The 21,095-nt window shown below is 34.5% G+C and overlaps 3 protein-coding genes across 3 annotated transcripts; all 3 read right to left on the bottom strand.

Moving 5' to 3' along the window:
- Positions 1–8,439: 8,439 nt before the first annotated feature.
- On the bottom strand, positions 8,440–9,845 carry LOC110720876 (mannose/glucose-specific lectin-like). The gene is made up of 4 exons (XM_021899954.1): positions 9,735–9,845; positions 9,224–9,424; positions 8,814–9,077; positions 8,440–8,709 (listed from the first exon to the last, which is right to left on the bottom strand). The coding sequence occupies exons 1-4, from the start codon at positions 9,753–9,755 to the stop codon at positions 8,683–8,685; spliced, it is 513 nt and encodes a 170-aa protein (XP_021755646.1). The 5' UTR covers positions 9,756–9,845; the 3' UTR covers positions 8,440–8,682.
- Positions 9,846–15,132: 5,287 nt separating this feature from the next.
- On the bottom strand, positions 15,133–17,529 carry LOC110720741. Its single transcript, XM_021899784.1, has 3 exons — positions 17,157–17,529; positions 16,425–16,622; positions 15,133–16,192 (listed from the first exon to the last, which is right to left on the bottom strand). Exon 3 carries the CDS (start codon positions 16,137–16,139, stop codon positions 15,606–15,608), a length of 534 nt encoding a protein of 177 aa, XP_021755476.1. The 5' UTR covers positions 16,140–16,192; positions 16,425–16,622; positions 17,157–17,529; the 3' UTR covers positions 15,133–15,605.
- On the bottom strand, positions 17,058–20,980 carry LOC110720680. The gene is made up of 4 exons (XM_021899734.1): positions 19,735–20,980; positions 18,219–18,796; positions 17,157–17,336; positions 17,058–17,063 (listed from the first exon to the last, which is right to left on the bottom strand). The coding sequence occupies exons 1-4, from the start codon at positions 19,874–19,876 to the stop codon at positions 17,058–17,060; spliced, it is 906 nt and encodes a 301-aa protein (XP_021755426.1). The 5' UTR covers positions 19,877–20,980.
- Positions 20,981–21,095: the final 115 nt, after the last annotated feature.

Below are 21,095 nucleotides of genomic sequence, written 5' to 3'. Positions count from 1 at the left end.
TCTAGGGAAATGGATGAAAGTTATGTTGATGAATTGAGTGATTGATTGTGATTAGTATGCAATTAATTCTTGGTTATTGTGTTTGGATGATGCCTATATTGACTAGAATCTTTTTAGCTAATTGATTCTAGGTTCTTAATTGTGCTTTCAATTAATTGTGCGGAAGTGAGTTGATTAAGAGTCTAGATTCTTCCATACCTTTGCTAGGCTAGTTACACGAGAGTGAATTAGCTTAGTAGGATAATTAGCATGCTTAATTGCACGAGAGTGAGTTGAGTATGTTAGTCGTTCCTAATTGAGATCATGATCGTCTAATTGCGATTTGTTATTGAATTCATTAATGTAATTGGATTCCCCTTTGCCTAGTGTCTTGTTAAATTGCTTTAAGTAGTGTTTTAGTTGTTTCTCTCTCTCTATCTCACAACCTTCCTTCTACTTTAATTAGCTCAAATTAATACACTTAGTCCTTGTTGTTCGACCCTAGCTTGCCACTGTTTAATATGAACTTGATAGAGTTAGGTTAGGAATATAAATTGTAAATTTGATCTAGGATAGTAGAGCAACGACCTATTGTCCACCGATCAATTGCATAGGAAAACCTAGACTCATCTAATCTTGTTTGCAGAATCTTGGCTGCATATTCAGTCAGCTCCATATCCCCATGCTTAGTGCTTTGTCAAACCTTGAGCCAATCCTCTTCATGCCCCATTGCCTTATAGCTTCAAAACAGTATGAAAAAACATAATGTAAACAACAAAGAGGGCAATTTTCTTAATGCAAGTTGTTATTGAGTGGAAGTGAATACCTTCAAGTATTTTCACAACAGGTAGATCACTGTATGTCTTGGTTCATGAGTTGAAAGACTCAACAAAATTTGTTGCGTTATGGTCACAACAGAGTGCAAGATCAAACTTATGCCTTGACCAGATCTCAGTGCAGCTCTCTAAGTATTCAACAACCTTAGGATTGTACTCTTGAATCTTTTGCATTGCTTTATTGAATATATACTCATTGTATGCATCAACTGCTATCCAAAAAAGCTTATGAAAGGCTGAACCACTGAATCCATTGGCCTTGCAGTTCATATACAGGTGCTGGCAACACACTCTTCTAGTTGCTCTGGGGAATGCTTCATAAATTGCTGTGTTAACCCCCTACATACAAAATAGTTTCATGGCTGAGATTTGAACATAAGAAACAAAACAGTAAGTGACATGTAATAAACTAGTTTCAAGGTGGCTTGCCTTAATTCTGTCAGAGATGAAGGTCCAATCATCTCTCATGCAACCTTCTTTCTCAAATAGGCATTTCAAATTCCTCTGAAAACAGCCCCAGCTGTCAATACTCTCAAAAACCAACCACTCCATATGCAATGAGAAAAATCTCATTGTTCCCATCAATCCCAACTGTAGTTAACAATATTCCCTTAAATATTCCACTCAGGTGGGCTCCATCAATGCCAATGAATGGTCTGCAACCTCTCAAGAATCCCCTAACTTGGGCAGCAAAAGAAAAAAAACAGGCCTTGGATCTTGGAGGCTCAGTTGTAGTAGCCTTTCCCCATGTCACAAGAGCATAACTACCTGGGTTAGTCTCTTTCACCACTTCAGCATGCCTAGGAAACAGTGACTATGCCTCTCCAAAACCACCATGGATGATCTCCTTGGACATTGCCCTGACCTTGTACAACAGTCTTTTCTTGACTTGAAGCCTAAACCTTTCCATACAGAGTCTTTGCAAAGACTCAACTGGAATGTCAGGAATGGCTTGAATGTCTGACTGAAGATGCCTACACAGCCACTGAGAACTCACTATTGGGTTTCTTTCCAACCTTCCACAACTTCTATGCTCCCTTGTCAGAGTCTTGATTTCCCAACTAACCTTGTTTGTCATTGTGGAGGCATGAATCCTCCAGTTGCATGTATCTATAGCACAGCTTGCTATCAATCTTGTTGAGTCACTTTTTTCAACATAAACACCAAACCTTCCTGTACACAGTAGTCCTTAAGCACATCAAGAAATGACTATTTGTCTCCAAATACTAACCATGGCTCTAATGTAATGGATCCAAACTCCTGATAGGTCCAAATTTTACCATTCTTATATGTTTTGTCCATGGTTGAACTGCCATCAAGGTAATCATGAAACTGCTTCTCAGGATTGTCATCATGAAGGCCATTTGTTTCTGTTTCATCCTCTATGAAATCACAGATATCTGCCTCATCATCATCTTCTTCACTGCCAGATTGTATATAGTCATCATCTTCACTGTCATTACTAGACTCATTAGACCTGTCTTCACTTACATGAACATTTGAAGCTCTGTTCCTTTTTTATCTCCTCAAAGAAACACCTACCCCCTCAGCATTAGCCTTTCTGGAAGCACTCTGTTTTGACCTAAATCCCTCAAGTCTTGATCTACCTCCCTTTTTTGCTGGTGCAGATGGTGGAGGTTGGGGTAAAGATTGAACTGGTGTTGTCTGTTGTTCAGGAGAAACTGGTGGTGAGACTGGTGTTGGGTCAACAGAAGGTGGGGATGTTTGTGGTTCAGGGGAAGGTGAGGATGTTTGTGGTTGAGGAGAAGGTTGGGATCTTCTTTTTTTGGGTATGGTTTTATTTTTCCTAGGAGTCATTTTCTTCCTAGAACATGTGCTTTTGGGCTGGTTCATAGGAGAGGCTGGTTGAGAGTGTTTTGGTGGAGTTGAGGGCTGTGTACTTTGTTCGGGCTCAGGCTGTGATGCCCCAGGGAAAACCTCATCAGCTACTGGAGTGGCAAACACTCTTACATACTCAACATTTGAGTCATCAGCATTAACAATAGGAACCTCAACTGCAACTTTAAAACGTTGCTGTTCCATAAGCTCCCTCTCAGTATCCTCTTCTTCAGCCATCCTCTTGGCCTTTTCCTGATCTATTCTCTCCTTCTCAGCCATTGCCTTAACCTTTTTTTCCCAACTTGCTGCAGCATCCTTAAACACCAAACTAGGAATATCCTTCTCCTCTATGAACAGTTCTATTGTTTCCCTACCTTCATACCACTCCCACATATTCAGCATTTGACTATCCCCACTTAACTCAAACTTTCTATTAGTTCTAGGTGGTTGTACAAACAAACTAAAGTATTTAGGGAGGATCACATTTTACTTTCAGAATCCTCAAACATGTACTCATACAAGTCCATTAGACTAGTTCTATCAGTATCCTCAATCATCACATCAAACCCCTGATCTTTGTAATGAACATCAAGCCACACTGTACTCATCCTATGAACAACAAATGACTTATTAATTTAATAAACATCAACACACATCATTCATATAAAAAAAAACATATCAAGCCAAATATCTTGATCAACTCGCAAAATTACATTTCAAGGACCCATATACTGTGAAAAACACAAACCCTAACATACCAAAACACACATTGACAGATTCATACCCACAATTGAGATTTTGAACATGATTTTTAACAATAATTCACAAAGGTCAATTCAAATAAACACATTGCACTGATCATTTCGAGAAAACCCTAACCCTAACTCAATTTTCGCAAAAAAATTATAATAGAATCAATACATGAAATGAAGATCGATGGAAAGATTATTACCTTGCTTGCTATTTCCAAGACCTCAAAAAAATATTTTGCACTCGCGACTTCCTTCAACATACTTTTCCTACTACTTGTGAGCGCTTTTTGGTTCGCCCAGAATCAACAAAACTAAAAGCTTGAAACTTGTTGCGAGGTTCGTTGTTCAGTGGTCACAGTACGCTTCTTCCTTGCCCACAGATTTGAAGGTTTCAATGATGGTGAAAATTAGAAGAACATGGGAGAAGTTAAGGAAGAACCAGGCTCATGAAGAACATTAACACTTGAAAATTGAGAAGTCAGAGAGTCAATGTGCTTAACACTTCAAAGGGTAAACTGGTATTTTTGCATTAACGGCCATCTAACGTCCAGACATCATTAATGGCACGGGGTGTTAATATGCTATTTGTCAGTGGCATTTGGTGAATTTTGAAAAGTTGGATGGGATTTGGTGAATTTCGCAATTGCTCAGTGGCATTTGGTGAAATAGCCGTAATTTCAAAGATAGAAGAAATAATTAATACAAAGTATAAGTTATTTAACAAATAAAAAGCTTACCAATTCCATCACACGAAGTCGATCTATGCACTTCTTACTCAGAGAAGGAAACTTGTCAAGATACTCTAGAGCATTGTACAAGAGATCCTTGTTGATAGATATTCCAATGAGAAAGCTCACAAAGACAATGATGAGAATAGCTTCCCATAATGACTTTGGGGCTATGACAATATAGACTCCCGTCATAAGTGTCAATAATGTGAAATTTAGTGCTAAACGGAGAAACAACATACTTCGATTAATCAAGAACAATGATTTACTAAAATCAAAGACCATGGACCATATGAGACAAATTAACACCAACATTGAAAAAGATAGGGCTAGTGTATTAGATACCAAAAACACCAAAAAGCTGCTTTCTTTGCCAAAATTGCTTCCCCGGTATCTTGAGTAAATCCAATAGAAAGAGTGAATCCAACAGTGAATGTAATGGTGGCTAATAAGGCAGCTACCACAAACAAAGAATTTTACACATCCAACAAATTTGTCGTCTTAGTTCGAAAATATGTCGTTTTAATCCTTGAATCAAGTCCAATTCTCTTCCACATTTGGTCCTACAATGATTCACAATTGATGTTCATTTCTACAGTAGCTTTCAACAACAAATGAAAAGCAACTATATGACATAAAAAATAAAAAAGAACTATGTATGCTAGTCGTCGGCCTAGTCCACATAAATTATTGCCAACCTAATTAATTCAACTAAAGCTGTGTACATGAAATTGATATACTACCTCCGATCTTATTACTCGCAATAAAGTGTAGCTTTGCGGACTTTTTACTCGCAATAAAGAGTGGTTTTGTGGACTTTTAGGCAAAAAATCTTATACAAAATAACCCACCACCACTAACACCACCCAGCAACACCGAAACCACCCACTACCACCACCCAACAACACCGAAACCACCCACCACCACCACCCAGCAGCACCGAAACCACCCTGCGCCACCACCCAACACCACAAAACACCGAATCCACCACCACCCAGCCGCAACACTGAACCGAACCCTATTGGCCCCAGTACCCACGAACCCACAAGGTGTAGCAACCCACCAAACCCACAAGCCGCAACAACCCACCGAACCCACCAAACCCACGAGCCGTAGGAACCAAGGGCGGAGGTACGGGGGGCTGGTGGAGGCCCGGCCTCCCCGGCCCATCATGGCAGCCCAATTTTTTATATTGTTGGCACCCATAAGTTTTATGAATATATATAAATGTTAACATAAATAACAATGAAGTTGGGTTGCCTAGTTGGTTTCAGGAGGATATGACAATGCTTGTTGGCATGAGGTGAAGGTCGCAGGATCAATCCTTGTTACAATTTATAGTTTTTTAGGCTTTTTTGCCTTCTCTCTAATTTCAAAGTTAGTTTTTCCCCTTCTTTCCAATTTATATAATTTTAAATGTATATTTCGTAGTGGTCTCTTCTATTTCTCAAAGCCAGTTCTTCCCTTTTTTCCAACTACCTTTTTCATTATAATTACATTTTTCGATAAGATTTTTTTTTATAAAAAAAAAACTTATATACATGTGGAATGATCAAGTTTTGACAATGGTATTTATAAATATCTAATAATTGCATTTTTTTCTTAAGAAAAAATCTATATAAAAATCGGCCACCGGCTCCTAAATTCCTGGCTTCGCCCCTGGCAACAACCGATCAAAACCACGAACCCACGAGCCGCAGAATCCCACCAAACCCACTGAACTCACCAACCCCCGCTAACCCACAATTCTAGAATAAACCACCCACAAGCCACCGACCACCAACCACAAACCCACAAACCAACCACGAATCCACCGATCTGAACCTACCAACCACGCACCCATCGATCTATACCCACCGATGTGAACCCACCAACCTACCACCCACTATCTGAAACCACCGACGAACCCACGATCTAAAACCTACCATCGCCGAACCCACGAACCCACCATGAGAATGGGGTTAGAGGAGGAGAAAGAAAAATAATGGGGATGAGGGTGAAATTAATTAAGCTTGGGGTTTAATTTAATGATATCAAATTTGTAGTTTAATAAGGTTGTTAAAAAAATAAAGTAAGGATATAATGATCATTTCGCACCAAAAACTTACAACAAGAGAAAAGAAAAATAATTTAGTATGTAATTTGATCCTGGGCCGCCTCAACCATCAATCCATATATGTGTTGATCCTGGTCCTCAACCAATCAACCCATCCTCAAGATAGAAAAATGAAAGGACAATGCAAATCAATCTACTGCTTAGTACATCCCATATTCCATATCATAAAGGCTAGAGTTCTACTTTTCCTAGCTTACATCTCATTGTCCGAGTCATTTGAATCTGAATCCCTCTTGTCTGATCCCCCTTCATTTGAGTCCTCCTCGGTCGGTTCTTCGCTTCTCTAGCTAGAAGAATCATTGCTTTCGGTTGAGCTCTCCTCACTATTACTAATTAAGGGATGTTGTTCTTCACTAGCCAATCCCTGCAATTCAAATCACATGTAAGTAATCTGAGTATATTTTACCTTTTCATGGATATTGACTACGGTATCACTTTCTACGTGATCTACAAGTTACATGTTAGGTTGTTAATATATTTTCCAATATCTATAGACAGTATCTCGTATCTCTAATTAACTAGATTCCACTTCTTGTTACACAAAACAAGAATGTATGTAGGGCAAAAGGATGTTCCAAAAGGGGAAAAGGGTAAATGCGCCGGTCAAAGTAAGGCACTTAAATGAAAATAAAGGATGGAGTTAAATCTGTCAATTTTTGACCCGACCCAAATCCGACCCGTTTTTGTGGATCTTGATTAACTTTTTTTGACCCGTAACCCAAATCCGTTTAACCCGTACCGATCCGAACCCGAACCCAACTTGTCGACCCAATTTAATAGGTTTTTTTAATAAATACATTTATTTAAAAATTAATATTACTTTGTTGATTAAGTTTGATCGTTTGTCTACCATTGGACATTCATTTAATCTCTTTTTCATTTATCTATCTCATATAACTCTTGCTCAAGTCCACACCATTCACCTCCTACACCAACTATTGACCTACACAATATCCGCATAACTCACATCACCGTCATGGCATCGGTTGATATGTCTACTGATATTATACTTAATACTCTACATATATAATAATGTTAGTCTCTTCCTTAAATTTTGAGATGTTTAAAAGCTTTATTTTTAATTTTATTATCATTTTTATTAGTTAGGAATTGATATGCTTTGGTGAAATGATGACGGTTTAAAATTAGTAGTATGTAATGGCTAAAAATAATATTGTGAAAATATTCGATTGAAAAAGTGAAAAAAAAATTAATAAAAAAAAAATAAGCTTCAAAAATCAGAAATTTCTAAAAATTAGCCAAAAAAAATTAAATGAAAAAATGGTTCTAAAGCTGTTGGGTTGACCCGAACCCCAAACTTTGGGTTAGGGTTGAGCGTTTCCCGACCCGTGACCTAAAGTGACCTAAAGTGACCTGACCCGAAATGTCCCGTGACCCGGAGCAACCCGACCCAAACGATCCGATTGACAAGTCTAGGTAGAGTACAATGTATTATAGCTCATACTAGGTTAGGTCTCGTGCCATTCACGGTATGTTATTTTAATTACTTTTGACAAATTAATTTATTTATAGCGTTAAATGTAGAAAATTGTTTAATATATTGAACAAAATTGAAGAACATGAAACATTTGATCAAAATCATATTCTTAAGAAATATTCCAACAAAAATACATTTTCTTGAAAAAAAATTATATATTTCCTTATTATTCCGTAAATCCATAATTAATTGAGTATCAACATAAAAATGGTAAATATTATTATTCACTTATATAGTTGACAAAAATAAACTTTTTTTTTTAAATAAAATTTAGTAATTAATTATTAAAAAAAAATATACAAAGAACACACCAGAAATCGACATGTGTCATTACTAGTGTGTCTTTTAGTATATGATTATTGATTATTCATATATAATCATATTCATATGGCCAAGTTGGGCCGAATTTCAAGCCAGGAACCCATTTAGACCTAGAGGTATGGCTGGGCTACAAGCCGGGCCTAGAGGCAATTAAGCTTTCGAAATGACAAAAGGAGCCATTCGGGCTACAAGGCCATAAACCCAACACATATATTCATCTTATTCATACTTCTGTTGTACTGTACACTTAGTTGAAAATGTTTTTTTTCAATAAATTCTTCATTAAAAAAAAAAAAAAAAAAAAAACCTAACATATATCAAGTGGTTTATAAGTACTAGAAGCCCCAAGCCACACAATTGGAAAGACCAATTACTTATATAAAAAGGACAAACATATTATAAATAAGAACGCGATTACTTAAGTTTATGATTACACAAATCATACTTAAACCACTCGATCAGATCTCATAGTGGCTTATTGGTAGGTACGAAATACACTCATATAATAGAGATTAGAGAATTATAACATAATATTAAGTTACACCGATCATAAACACAGATACAAGCTCCACTTTTGCTAGTTGATTGCGGCCAGCTCTAAAGTTTATGGACTTCAGTATGGTGAGTATTGCTCCAAACACTAGCATGAGATCAACGAATTAGAGCGATAAGGGCAATACAAATTACAAAATACACTAATGTACTCGAACATATGACCAATTATTATATATGTCTTTACGTTACCTGTTTTTTCATGTAAATACCAATGGAATCCAAGAACTTTCCTTGCCTTCCAAAAAAGCCAACAATAGGATCACTTAGTGCAAGTGGAGTTGAGAAGCTACAAACATTCTGGCAGTTCTTTGCTAGTCCATAAGGTCCATATCCTCCGGCACATAAATTCGTGTGAATCCTCAACGAGGTGATACGACGCTCGTAACCACTGCCTTTGTGCTCTCCATGGGTTCCGCTTATTTGTGTTATGTACTCATTAGGCCTCAGTACAATCTACGTACATACAAAATGTTTCAAATTATAAACTTGATCAGAAAATAATTAATTGGTTTTTGCCCCGAGCTTCCAAAATGTTAGGATTGATGATATATGTGAATTAATATGTGATAGCATGAACTAACATAGTTGATAATACATACCTTGGAAGTTTTGCCGCCTTGGCCACCAACAGTTTTAGTGGTGTTACACCCACTTCCGTCGATGATAACGAAACCGATTCCATCAACAATGTTTGCGTGCCTTATTATGACCTCCCTTATGCTGTCACATTCATCAAGCATCACGGACCAGTTTGTTGCACATTGAGAACCATATGGTCCGTATTTTTCAATAATTTGGTTCTATTTCCAAAAAAAAAAAAAAAAAAAAAAAAATGAAGAATCGAATTATATGCCTTGATAATGAGCATATTATATAAAGGATCTTGCTACTGAGCGTTTTGGGGAGTTAGATAAGGAATAATTATATTGGTTAAAATAGTATTAAGTTAGGAAAGTTTGACAAAATCACATGTCGTTCGGTTTAATTAATGTTAGTTTTATTCTAATATTTCCACTTTTAATTTTCTTATCTAACGTCTCGGGGGCGCTTATTAGCTTTTGCCTTATATAAATAGTAATTAAAACTATAATAAAAGAGATAATTTCATACCATTGCCATTTCTTGAGCCATTTTCTTGGATACGGTAGTGAACAAGAGGCTTGAAGTAGTGAACAAGTTTTGATTAATTGCGTTGCGTTGGATACGGTAAAGAATACCAAATAGGTTATATATACTACTCTCGGTAATGGGGTAAGCATCTAATTATAACTTTGAGATATAAAGATCGATTCTTTTTTCTGTATTTTTGTTCTTTTTTTATGTAAAAGATCGATTCTAATATGGGCAAAAGTATTCGTGTAAGAACATCATTTACATTTAACACACTTCCGTAAATGCAATTACTACTCGTTAACCACACATAATTAATGTCAAAAATATATTTCGAATATCAGTAGGCTATAAATAAGCTTCGTATGTGGATTTCAAGTTTCAACAACGTTATAAAAATAAATTGCTAATAAGTATTAAGTACTCCCTCCATCCCTTATTTTTTGCCCCATTGTAAAAATATGGTCAAACTTTTAAAACTTTGACTATGAATTCTCGTTAATCTATACGTGATAATATATTAATGTGGGATCTTGTTAGAATCGTCTCATTGTATAGTTTATTAATATCAAATTCTAATAATTTTTTCGCGTATAAAAATGGAGATATATACGTTTGAAGATGCATTTTGGAGACCGTGAAAAGTCAAATGGGGCAAAAAATAAGGGACAGAGGGAGTATATATATAAAAACTAAATACTCTGTAATTATTCTATTAAAAAAAAAAAAAAAAACTCCGTATTGACAGAGCACTTTTTAACATATTACACGTACATCCCTCTACTACTCTTAACAGCAGTGAAAAAAATAAATACAAACAAACAACATATTACATTATGAGACAAAGGGAGTATATTTTCAATTAAAGAATGGGTATCAAATGTATCTACCTATTAGGGTATGTGTTGAATTAATTGGTTTTTTTTTTTACCACTTATAAGTATAATAATGGATTTTATTCAAAGTATACTTCCTTTGTTTCATCTTACTCAAAACAATTTAACATTTGTCACTACATAATTTTGTTTGATCATCGCTAATAAATGGTATGTCGACAAAAACAATATGTAAGTGAGATCTTGTTATATTCATTTTAATTTATACATTCATATTATAAATTTTTTGCGATTTTCAAATGAGAGAAGCAAGCCGAACCTCTGAAAGATTTGAAATTTCGGCAAACTCAAAACAATTTGTTGCAAATAAATTAATTAGAGCAGATTAGTAATTTAGAAAGAAAAAAAAATACGAACATTATTATATTGGAATATAATAATATTTTATGATAAATACAAATAGATTATTGTATAATATTTCATACTATGACCACCATTATTCAATTCTTAGTGAGTACATATAATAAAAAATTACTCATGCAAGGAGGGAGCATATTACAAACCAGGGCCGTCTTGGAGATTTTGGGACCCTGTTCCAAAATTTAATTTTGGGCCCTATATACTACTTCGTATAATTTGTAGTCAGTATAATTTATACTAACTTATATTTTTATAGTCTTAAGATTTAAAATTTCGATAAGCACAAAAATCAGTTTTTTTATTCCTTGCATAATAGTAGTAACTCAATGCAACTTTGATTAAAATAAAAATACATTTGCATATCAATAATTCGAAATTGGCCATATCATCCTCAAAGCTTCACCATTCCTTTCTTAATTCAACCTTAATAAAGCATTAAAAAAAAAAACCTAACAATAGGTTAGATGTCCGCAAACTGCAGTAGTATACTAGCATTGTAGCAATAAATAAATTATACCAATCACCTAATAGGCTTAGTTCACTAATTGACCAAATTAATCAAATTATCAAACTTTGTCCCAAAATATAGAAAAAGAGTGAAAGACAGAGACTTACAAATTTACAACCATTGAACCATACTGATGTAATTTTGACGAAGACTATCAAATTTTCGAAAGATACGAAAATGAAAAAAATTCAACCGTTGTCAAAAAAAAATCTAGAAATATTAAAAATTATTTATTCACTCCGTTGCTAAGGTAGATCAGTCTATATATGGGAAAAACGTTTTGAATTCCCATTTGTAATTGAAGTCTCATGGAAAGAGGAAAAATTATGGAATTGATTGATAAAATTTTGGTTTAATATGGAGTGGTGAATTGGGAGAGATTGAAGGTGACCATGGCGTTAGAATCGAAATTAAAGCAATAGTTAAGCGTCTTTTAAGAAGCCAATTCAAGGTAATTAAATTTAAGAGAGAGAAAGTACAAGTATTAATTATGAGGATGATTATCCAGTTTTATGTCAATAATAATATCAGAAATAGGCCATTAAAAATTTGGGCCTTTATTTTTGGGGCCCTGTGCCTGTGCACACCCTAAGCTACGGCCATGTTACAAACGCTTACAAGGAGGCAGGAATAATTAACGTGTGGGTTGGAATTCTTCCACAATGTTGATTTCTTGAAACATCAAAATCAAATAGCCTTTCTAAATTCAACGCCTTCTTTGGAATACTTCCCGTCAACCTATTCTTCGATAGTATAATATCAGTCAATTCACTAGCATTTTTTGGGAGATAAAGCTCTTTAATTAAGTGAGATAAGATTAGCAATGGAAGATGGAATTGGGCCTGTGATTTTATTCACCTGCAAATTTAGTCTCAAAAGTGACTTTAAAGATCGAAAAACATTGTAGGGGTATGGAGCCAGAGAGGAGATTTATGCTAAGATTGATTTCTTGTAGCTTATGAAGGTTACCAAGGGACGCGGGTATTGAACCATTAAGACGATTATTGCTTATTAGGTCTAAATGGGTTAATTTTGACAACGTACTTTCCTAGTTCAGGAGGGATTGAACCATATAAATCTTCGAAGTTACTAAGACCAAGGACTTGAAGGGAGGTAAGATTACCTATGTACGGTGAAATTTGACCTAATATGGATCCATGAATAACCCGTGTACCAAAAAGGGCACCTAAACAAGCTCAACTACCCGGCCTTCCGGTAGAAGGATCACATTTTACACCAAGCCACCATACACAACCATCGGTCTTAGAGACCCATGTATCTAGATATTGACCGGGATCCTCTTTGATTCCACGTTTGATGAACTCGAGCATTGCTTCTTTATCTACAGTGTTGCAAGATTCTACATAATGAGGACATAATATACTGAAATAAACTAAGAATATAATGAGAAAAATGGTGGGAAGAGAAGGTTTTGTCATAGAGAAATCCATGAAAGTTTACTTGTACTATGGGATCGGATGTGAGCAATGTAGAACAACCAGACATCTCTATATTTATATTGGAACCTAGATAAGAATTATTTCATTATTTTAATATGCCATTGCTTTGGGAAATTAAGTGCTATAAATGGTTGAAATGTGCAACCATGTGCATCTTTTAGCATCGTTACCTTATTTTTTTTACAATTATCAATTAATACTCCGTAGACTATTTTAGTCTTTTAATGCATGACTAAAATATATGATATAATATTTATGATTTATGCTTCATCTATTAATTAATGCGTAAAATGACTGCATAAGTTACCAATTTGAGCATTTGTAATTTTTTAATGTTGACTTCAAAGTCTATGTCAAGTGCCTATTGGCTATGAGTTAATGGTAAATCCAATTCAAATGTAGCTATTAATAGATATGCATGTGCATGTAGCTCACAATCTCAATTTTTTTTATATGAATTAATGACAGACCGTTTACATGATTTAACAAAAAACATTGTAATAACTAAAGTTCAAACTGATACTGATTACTAATTTCAAACATGAAGTCTCAAGCGAAGTTAACTTCTCAAAACTAAGTTCATACTGATTATTGTTTACAAACATGAGGTCTCAAGCATAGTTAACCGATTAAAATTAACTTTGATAAGAAATACTCGAGCTTCAATTACTTGTTCTAGTTTCACTTGTACTTGTATTGTTATTTATGACTTGAAATCTTGTGAAAGGGCAAAGGTTGACTTCAAATGCACATGTCTCTCATCCAGAAGTGATCTGGTGGTGATTCAAGTTGATTGGAGGTGATAGCTTGTTTCAAGAGCAATGATCACATGCCCAATTCTAATAAAAACACGAGAAAATTTTGGCCGTTTTACAAAGAACTGTTGAAGCTAGCTAGCTAGAAACTTTTTGGCGAGTGCTGAAGCAGCACGTTCATGCCATATATATACAACACATCTGGCATAGTTGAATGAAAGCATTTTTGTTTCCTAATTTCGGGTATGCTTACGACGGCTACTATTGTTATTTCTTGGGGAATAAAATAGGGTTTAATTTTTTTTTTTTTTAATGTTATATAAGGAACCGTTAGATGGACAATTATTAGTGCTTATATTAATTAGCCTATCCAATTCAAACCAATATGTAGCTCCACTTGAGATATTACATAAGATAGAGAGCGTTGTATTTGGCCAGTGAACCTACATTGGGGCCCAAGGTACAATTTAATTGTATCATCCTTTTTCACATCTCTTGTTTTATCCTCCATGAAAGCTAATAAGAAAGTACAATCCCTAATTACTCTGTTAACGCAGGTCATGTTAATCGAAAATAAACCATGTGTATCTATGTGTTCATCTCATCTATTTTCTACTTTGTTTATCAAATTTATGTTTTATCAAATTTAGGCATATCAAACACATTACCTAAATTAATCAATCCTCATTAATTTCATAACACATATCTAATCTTGTGAATGTTTGGCTCATGGATACCATGTGTAACTTTGATCTTGAGCTTCATGGTTGATTACTCCATAGTTAATAAAAAAAAAAACAAAAAAAAAAACAAAAAAAAGCCGTAGTTATATTGTTTATCAATGATAATTTTAACAATTAATATCCCTAATTATTAACATTGTAAAATTATAAGTTGTAGAATTATATATTGTAGATACTAATCATTGAGACGATTCAAACAAGACCCCACATGAATCTATTTTGTTGTAGCTAGTTATAAACCAAAAAAGCTAATTAATGATGAATCTAATGTACTCTTATAACTTTTGGCTACCACAATTTTTAAAAATGGACGGCTGAGATTATTTATTTTTTGATTTATTTTTAATTAGTAATTTTAAGTAAAAATAATTTTTTAATTATTTTAAAAATATGTTTATCTTTAAGAAATTATTTTTAATATTTTTGAAATTCTGATATGAAAATAAAAAATATATATATATAAAATAATTAAAAAGTGATTTTTAATTGATATTACTAATTAAAAATAAATCAAAAAACAAATAATATCAGCCGTCCATTATTAAAAAATTGTGGTAGTCAAAAGTCATAAGACTACATCAGAATTTTCAATTAATTGAGTAGTTTGTAAATAGTGCAAAAGTCAAAGGAATATCTAAATAAAAACAAGTTTTATTTTATTGCATATAAAGTACTAGTACAAGGAAATATAAGAGCATACATATATATAAATACAAGTATACATAATGTTCACAAAGGAATGAACACTTTATTTATACTTTAGACACGAACACAGCATTGATGCACCACATTTCTCACCACCAAGACGTGCACCACTTGAATGCAATCTAATCAAACCAAAGCAAGCATTCATATCTCAAAGTTTTATTTAGGGATTACATCCATTACTGATATATCATCGCGCACACATATAATACCTTGCAATCCATATATATGTTACATCATCAGGTCCTATTATAACTGTATTGAAGACAGTCAGAAGAGAAGTTTCAACTTGCACTACATCGTCCCAGAGTGAATTTAGCAGCAACGATCACCTGTAATGCAAAGGTGGCCAGTCATGTGAACACTTTCGGCTCCACTTTGATGCACATATGGGCATTCTGGTACAAACCCCTTAGCATTGTCATTACCAGCTATTCGTACGTTTCATTTTGCGTGCAAGTCCTTAGCCGAGGCCATGGTCCAAGTAGCAGTTGCATTCTCGTACTTACTATGTGTAAGACGAGTAAACTTGTTCAAATTCTCGTTCTTGTATATGTCATCAAGATCGAGGTCAACAACAAATATATCACCATAAGGCCTTACCGAGTGAACAAAGATAGGCATCGATATAGGATCACATGACACTGCAGCGAAATCATCAGTTATAACGAGGCTCTTTCCATCAGGGCTAAAAATTGGATGGTTCACGTGTCCCGGAAATAATCCTCCAAAGTAAGTATATCCACTGTCTATGACTTTAACCACAACATTTTTGTCATCGGCCTTCACTAGGTACACTCCAAAGTATCCTGGATCTGGTAGGTCTTCATATCCTTTTGCAGTAGGATTGGCACGATTTGACGAGAATGCTATCCAATCTCCCTTAGGAGACCAATGACAATGTGTGTCTGTCCAATTTCCTTCAGTTAGTCTTGTTACCTTGCCTCCATCAAATTCTCCTAGCTCCGCGTTCTCCATTATGTACTGATTCTTCGGCCCATCTTTTGTAGATCGATAAACTAGCCTCGTCCCTAATCAATAATTGTAACACAATTAATTCTTGTAATAAGTTAGTTCTTCCTTTTATTGATTCTAATTTATCCATTAGATTATCGTTGTTATTTAGGATAGCTTGCTTCGATTAGAGCTAGCTACTCACTTTGTCTCTATATGTGCGTGCTATCTATTAGTTGACCATTTTTTATGAGGGTTTTGAATTAAATAGATAAAATATAAAAGACGGAGGGAGTATGTAGTATTTACCATTAGCATTATAGAGGGGAAAGCACTATTGTGATCTTGATTAGTCAAAAATTTGAAAGTCCGATTGGAGCTCAACACATTGAAAATTGCCACTATTTGAACTGGTTGTTTTGTATTGAAAGAAGGTCCTTCGCATACATATAATGTATCCTTTTTTGTGTTCCATACCGGCGAAAATAAGCTGTTCGAGGCATTTGTCTAGCATATGTATATACAATATTATTTGTCAGTTTAACATACTCAATAGTTTTACTATAATAAAAGTACGCATTAATCTATATATACTGTATTATACATTGGTTTTATACTAAAAATTTAAATCTCATGATAAAAACATTAAGTAATAAAATTCACATATAAAAATAACTAATCTCCTGGGCGAAGCTTAGTTGAGGCCTTAGAGGGCCACGGCCCTTATGTTTTGCCTTACTAGTGCTTAGCCCTACTCGCACTTATTGAAGTAGAATGGATGCATATTAGACAAGTCCCCCTCCTTAATCACGCTTCTTAGACCGGCCCCCTTCTCAATCAAGTTTAGCTTTGACCCTGTACAGTCTATTCTATTAATCCTATGATGAATTTACTCTAGTTGGAAAAATTACTCTAATATTATTATTATTATTATTATCTAAGTCATACCTTCACTATATATAGTAGTTTTTATTCAAATTCAAAAAATGGGTATATATAAGAAGTAGTTTTAAATGTTTTATTTGAGGACGGAGGAAGTACCTCGTAAACCATATGCAATCCGCTACTGTCGGCAACCCAAACGGCCTTGAACTCATTGTCAACAAAAGCAAGCTTTCTACCACATTCTGAAATTGTTGGAAACACGCCTGAAACCCTGAATATTCCGACATCGGGATCCGGAGATTGTAGCTTGTAGAAATCTTTCTCAACCACATTATACTGTCATGTCATCATAAATAGATAATAGTGGTTATTCATAACCCTTTTCTAAATGGTTTACATAATAATACTTCCACCTTTTTTCGGATGGAATACTTTTTTTTTTTTTTTAAACTATTCACACATATTTATTTGGAGTATGATTTATATTTTATATATGTTTCCTCCATTTTATAATAATTGACACTCTGGCATTTTTTCACTATTTATATATTATTTTGATTTTAGTTTTATTATTACAAAAAAAAATTATTATTATTATTATGTAATATAATGTTGATAAGTAGATATTGTTGTAGTTATGATCTTATTTGATATTTGAGTAAGCAAGCCCTTAAACGCAAAAAAGAAAGAAATACCAATATGAGTTTCATAATATCATTTATTTCTTAAAAATTATATTATTACATATTTAATTCTTTATATTATAATCAAACTAGTGCATTATATTTAATTGTTAAGGGCGCAAATTTGACCGGTTCAGTTATAATAGAATAATGAAGTAAATACATAAGTAATGATACAATCATATATTTGTCTATAATCTTGTACTAAATGTCAAATTTATAAAAATTTTAATTTTTGAATACTAATATTTTAATGGTTAAGGTTATGCATCAACACAATACATGTGGAAAATGAAGTGCTAGAAGCATATCATCTAAAACACAGAGGCCAGAAGTATATGCTTATCGCAGTTTGTTGTGCAGTGTTAGGTCATGGTTTTAGAGACTACACCACCTAACTAGTAGCTCATCTGTAACTTCGATCAAAAGGATTATTCACAAGTTTAGATTAGCACTAATTTTTGTAAGGAACACTTTAATTATCATGTATATAGTTTTAAGCTAGGATAACAAAGGGACATTGGCTAGAACGTACCGTGTTAACCTTATCACTGTTGCAACGATGATAACCAATACGCTTCCCACCATTGTTATCCTCAATAACAAAGGGGTTGAAATGATCAGCCTTAGGTCTTGTTACTTGAGTGATTTTAACGGACTCGTCTTTTGGTTTGGTTAAATCGAAGATCTCAATGTGCCGATACTGGTCTTCTTCACGTTCATCCTCATCAAACGTGAATGGTTTACGAATAGTGGCGACTACAACTTTGGTTTCGTCGATGGCAGCTGGAGTCATAGCACTGATCTCCTCCGGGGTCACGCGAGTCACGGATGTAGGACTCAGACGAAGGTCTACTCGAAACACCCCCCAACGTTTTCGCATTTTTACCTTTTCGATGTTGCGATGGAAAAATAGGACATTGTCACTTCCCCAAGTTGGCCAACCTCCATCTACGACAACCAACTTACGGTTTAAGGGTCGCTCTACGTTCATGACAAAGATGCTAGTCTTTAGATCCTCGACTTCGCCATCCCATCCAGCTTTCCTTTGGAAAGATGCCACAGCAATTCTCTTTCCATCGGGTGACACCGAGGGACTCAAATCGGCTTTTCCTGTTGATTCAAGATTATAATTGAGAAGATGATCATGAAATGAACATGCATGCATGCATGGGTGCAATATGTATGAACTAACGAATAACTAAAAAAAATTTGATCAAGAGGTTGAAAGATCAAAGCTTGGACCCCCAAAATTTTTGTCCAACTTTGGTCATTGGAAGTCAAGGTCCTACACGTCTACACACACACACTCACACACACAATGCACACATAAGAAACTATAGAAGTACTCCCTCTATTCCTATTATTCTACCCCATTTGACTTTTCACAGTCTCCAAGACACCTCTTAAAACGTATATATCTTCATTTTCATAAACATAAAAATTATAAAAATGTGATATCAATAAAATATACAATAAGACAAATCTAACAAGATCTTATGGGACTACATTATCTTTGATAAATTCACGATAATCTTTGATCAAAGTTTTCAAAGTTTGACCCAATAAAAGGATAATAAGGCAACAATAAAGGGACGAAGGAGGTAAAATATAAATGATACATTATTATTCAAATGAATATTTATACATGGTTCATTACACGATGTGACAATTTTTTTTTTCCCTATCACATTATTATGAAGAGGGAAGAAACATAGCATTATACCTTTTTTGTTTCTTTTTAGTTGACCCATTTTGATTTTGGACACCGTACCATTCATTTAAGTTACTTATAATTTTTTGTGACTTATTCTTCATAAAAAAACATAGTAATCATTTGGGATCTTGTTAGATTCGTTTTAAAGTTTATTTTCTGTATATCAAAACAATTGATGACATTTAAATATTAAAGTACATGTTAGCAAACATGCATAATAAAATGTGTTAACTAACATGAAACGCAGGTTAATGTATTGAAAGTGTGAGAAATCGTTGGATTTCAACGATAATGAAAATATGAGTCTTGGTAGAGTTATATATACGCTGCGTACCTGGTAGAGTAAGGCGTTCAGTTTCACCGGTAATGAGATTGGTTTTATAGACAGCAGTCCAAGGCTGATGAGGCTCGGGGGCAGCCTCCATAGTCGACACATAGACGAGGTAGTCACCAGCAATACATCCACTATCTTCCATGCGAACACCCTTAAAAGTGTCATAAACGTCAGCGAATCAAAACACTTCGGGTGACTTACCTTGGAAGAAGAGAGCAATGTGAAGCGTCTCTAGGCTGTTCGTTCGTTCCGAAACGAAGATAAGGCCGGAGAGTTGACCTGAATCGACATCTTCCTCAGTGCCGTAGGAAGCCAACTTTGGACGCTTGAGAATAGTCTTAAGAGCCGACGGAGGGATGACTTGACCATTGTAGTTGTAGGACTTACCGTCGGTCATGAGCGCCTCGTCTTTAGGCGTAGGTGAATATACGGTGGAGTAAATGTCGAGTGGCACGGGTGGTCGATAGGTTGCGAAGAAGGCAATGCTACCTCTCTTTTCCTCACCATTAGTCTCAATCTTTTGTTTTTCACTCTCGTTTTTTTTTAACCTTGTAGTTTAGATGATATCAAATGACAAAAAAAGAGAAACTATATATAAGCGAGAAAAAGAAGTGGATAACAAGTAAAAGAGCTAATAATGTTTATTTTTTTCAAGGGGAAAACTGGCAAAGGAGGAAAAGAATAGAATTAATCTAATATGGGAAATCTTTTACTATACTTGTTATAAGTGGTCCATGCTATAATTATTTTGATAACACTTTAATTATTTTGGTAATACGTATATTGTCTTTTTTTTTCCTTTTTTTTTTTTTGAGTGACCATTGCTATTATGATTGATAATACTTTAATTTGGTAATACGTATAGTGTTTATACAGTAAAAGAAGAGATGAATTAGCAAAGAGCTTGTCCACTTATAATAGCATCAAGTAAAGAACTTATCTATTAGAGATTCAATTATTACCACTACTTTAGCCAAATTCAAGCTACCTCTAGTATGTAGACATTAGTGAGTTACAAGCCCCCCTCCTCTCCCCACACGGCCACACACACACACACACACAAAGAAGAAAGGAGATATCGGGGTTGCATGTCTTTTATAAAAGTAAATAAGGAAAATTATTTAAGATGGTGGAGTTTGGTTGCGCTGATTTGAGGATAAATACTAAATACATAAGAAAAAATGAAAAAATTAATTTTTTTAGGTATGAAATGGGACTTAATTTTGATGGAAAAACTTCTACTCCATAATAATTATAATTAATAATATTTTATGTAACCGATAACTTTTAAGGATAAATGGTGTTAATTAATTACTATTTACAAGGTCAAATTATAAAGTTTATCCATGTTTAACTGTGTA

Source organism: Chenopodium quinoa, unplaced genomic scaffold (genome assembly GCF_001683475.1).
Source record: "Chenopodium quinoa cultivar QQ74 unplaced genomic scaffold, ASM168347v1, whole genome shotgun sequence".
Lineage (NCBI taxonomy): Eukaryota > Viridiplantae > Streptophyta > Magnoliopsida > Caryophyllales > Amaranthaceae > Chenopodium > Chenopodium quinoa.
The sequence above is the reverse complement of the archived record's forward strand: the minus strand, read 5'-3'. Positions and strand labels throughout refer to the sequence as shown.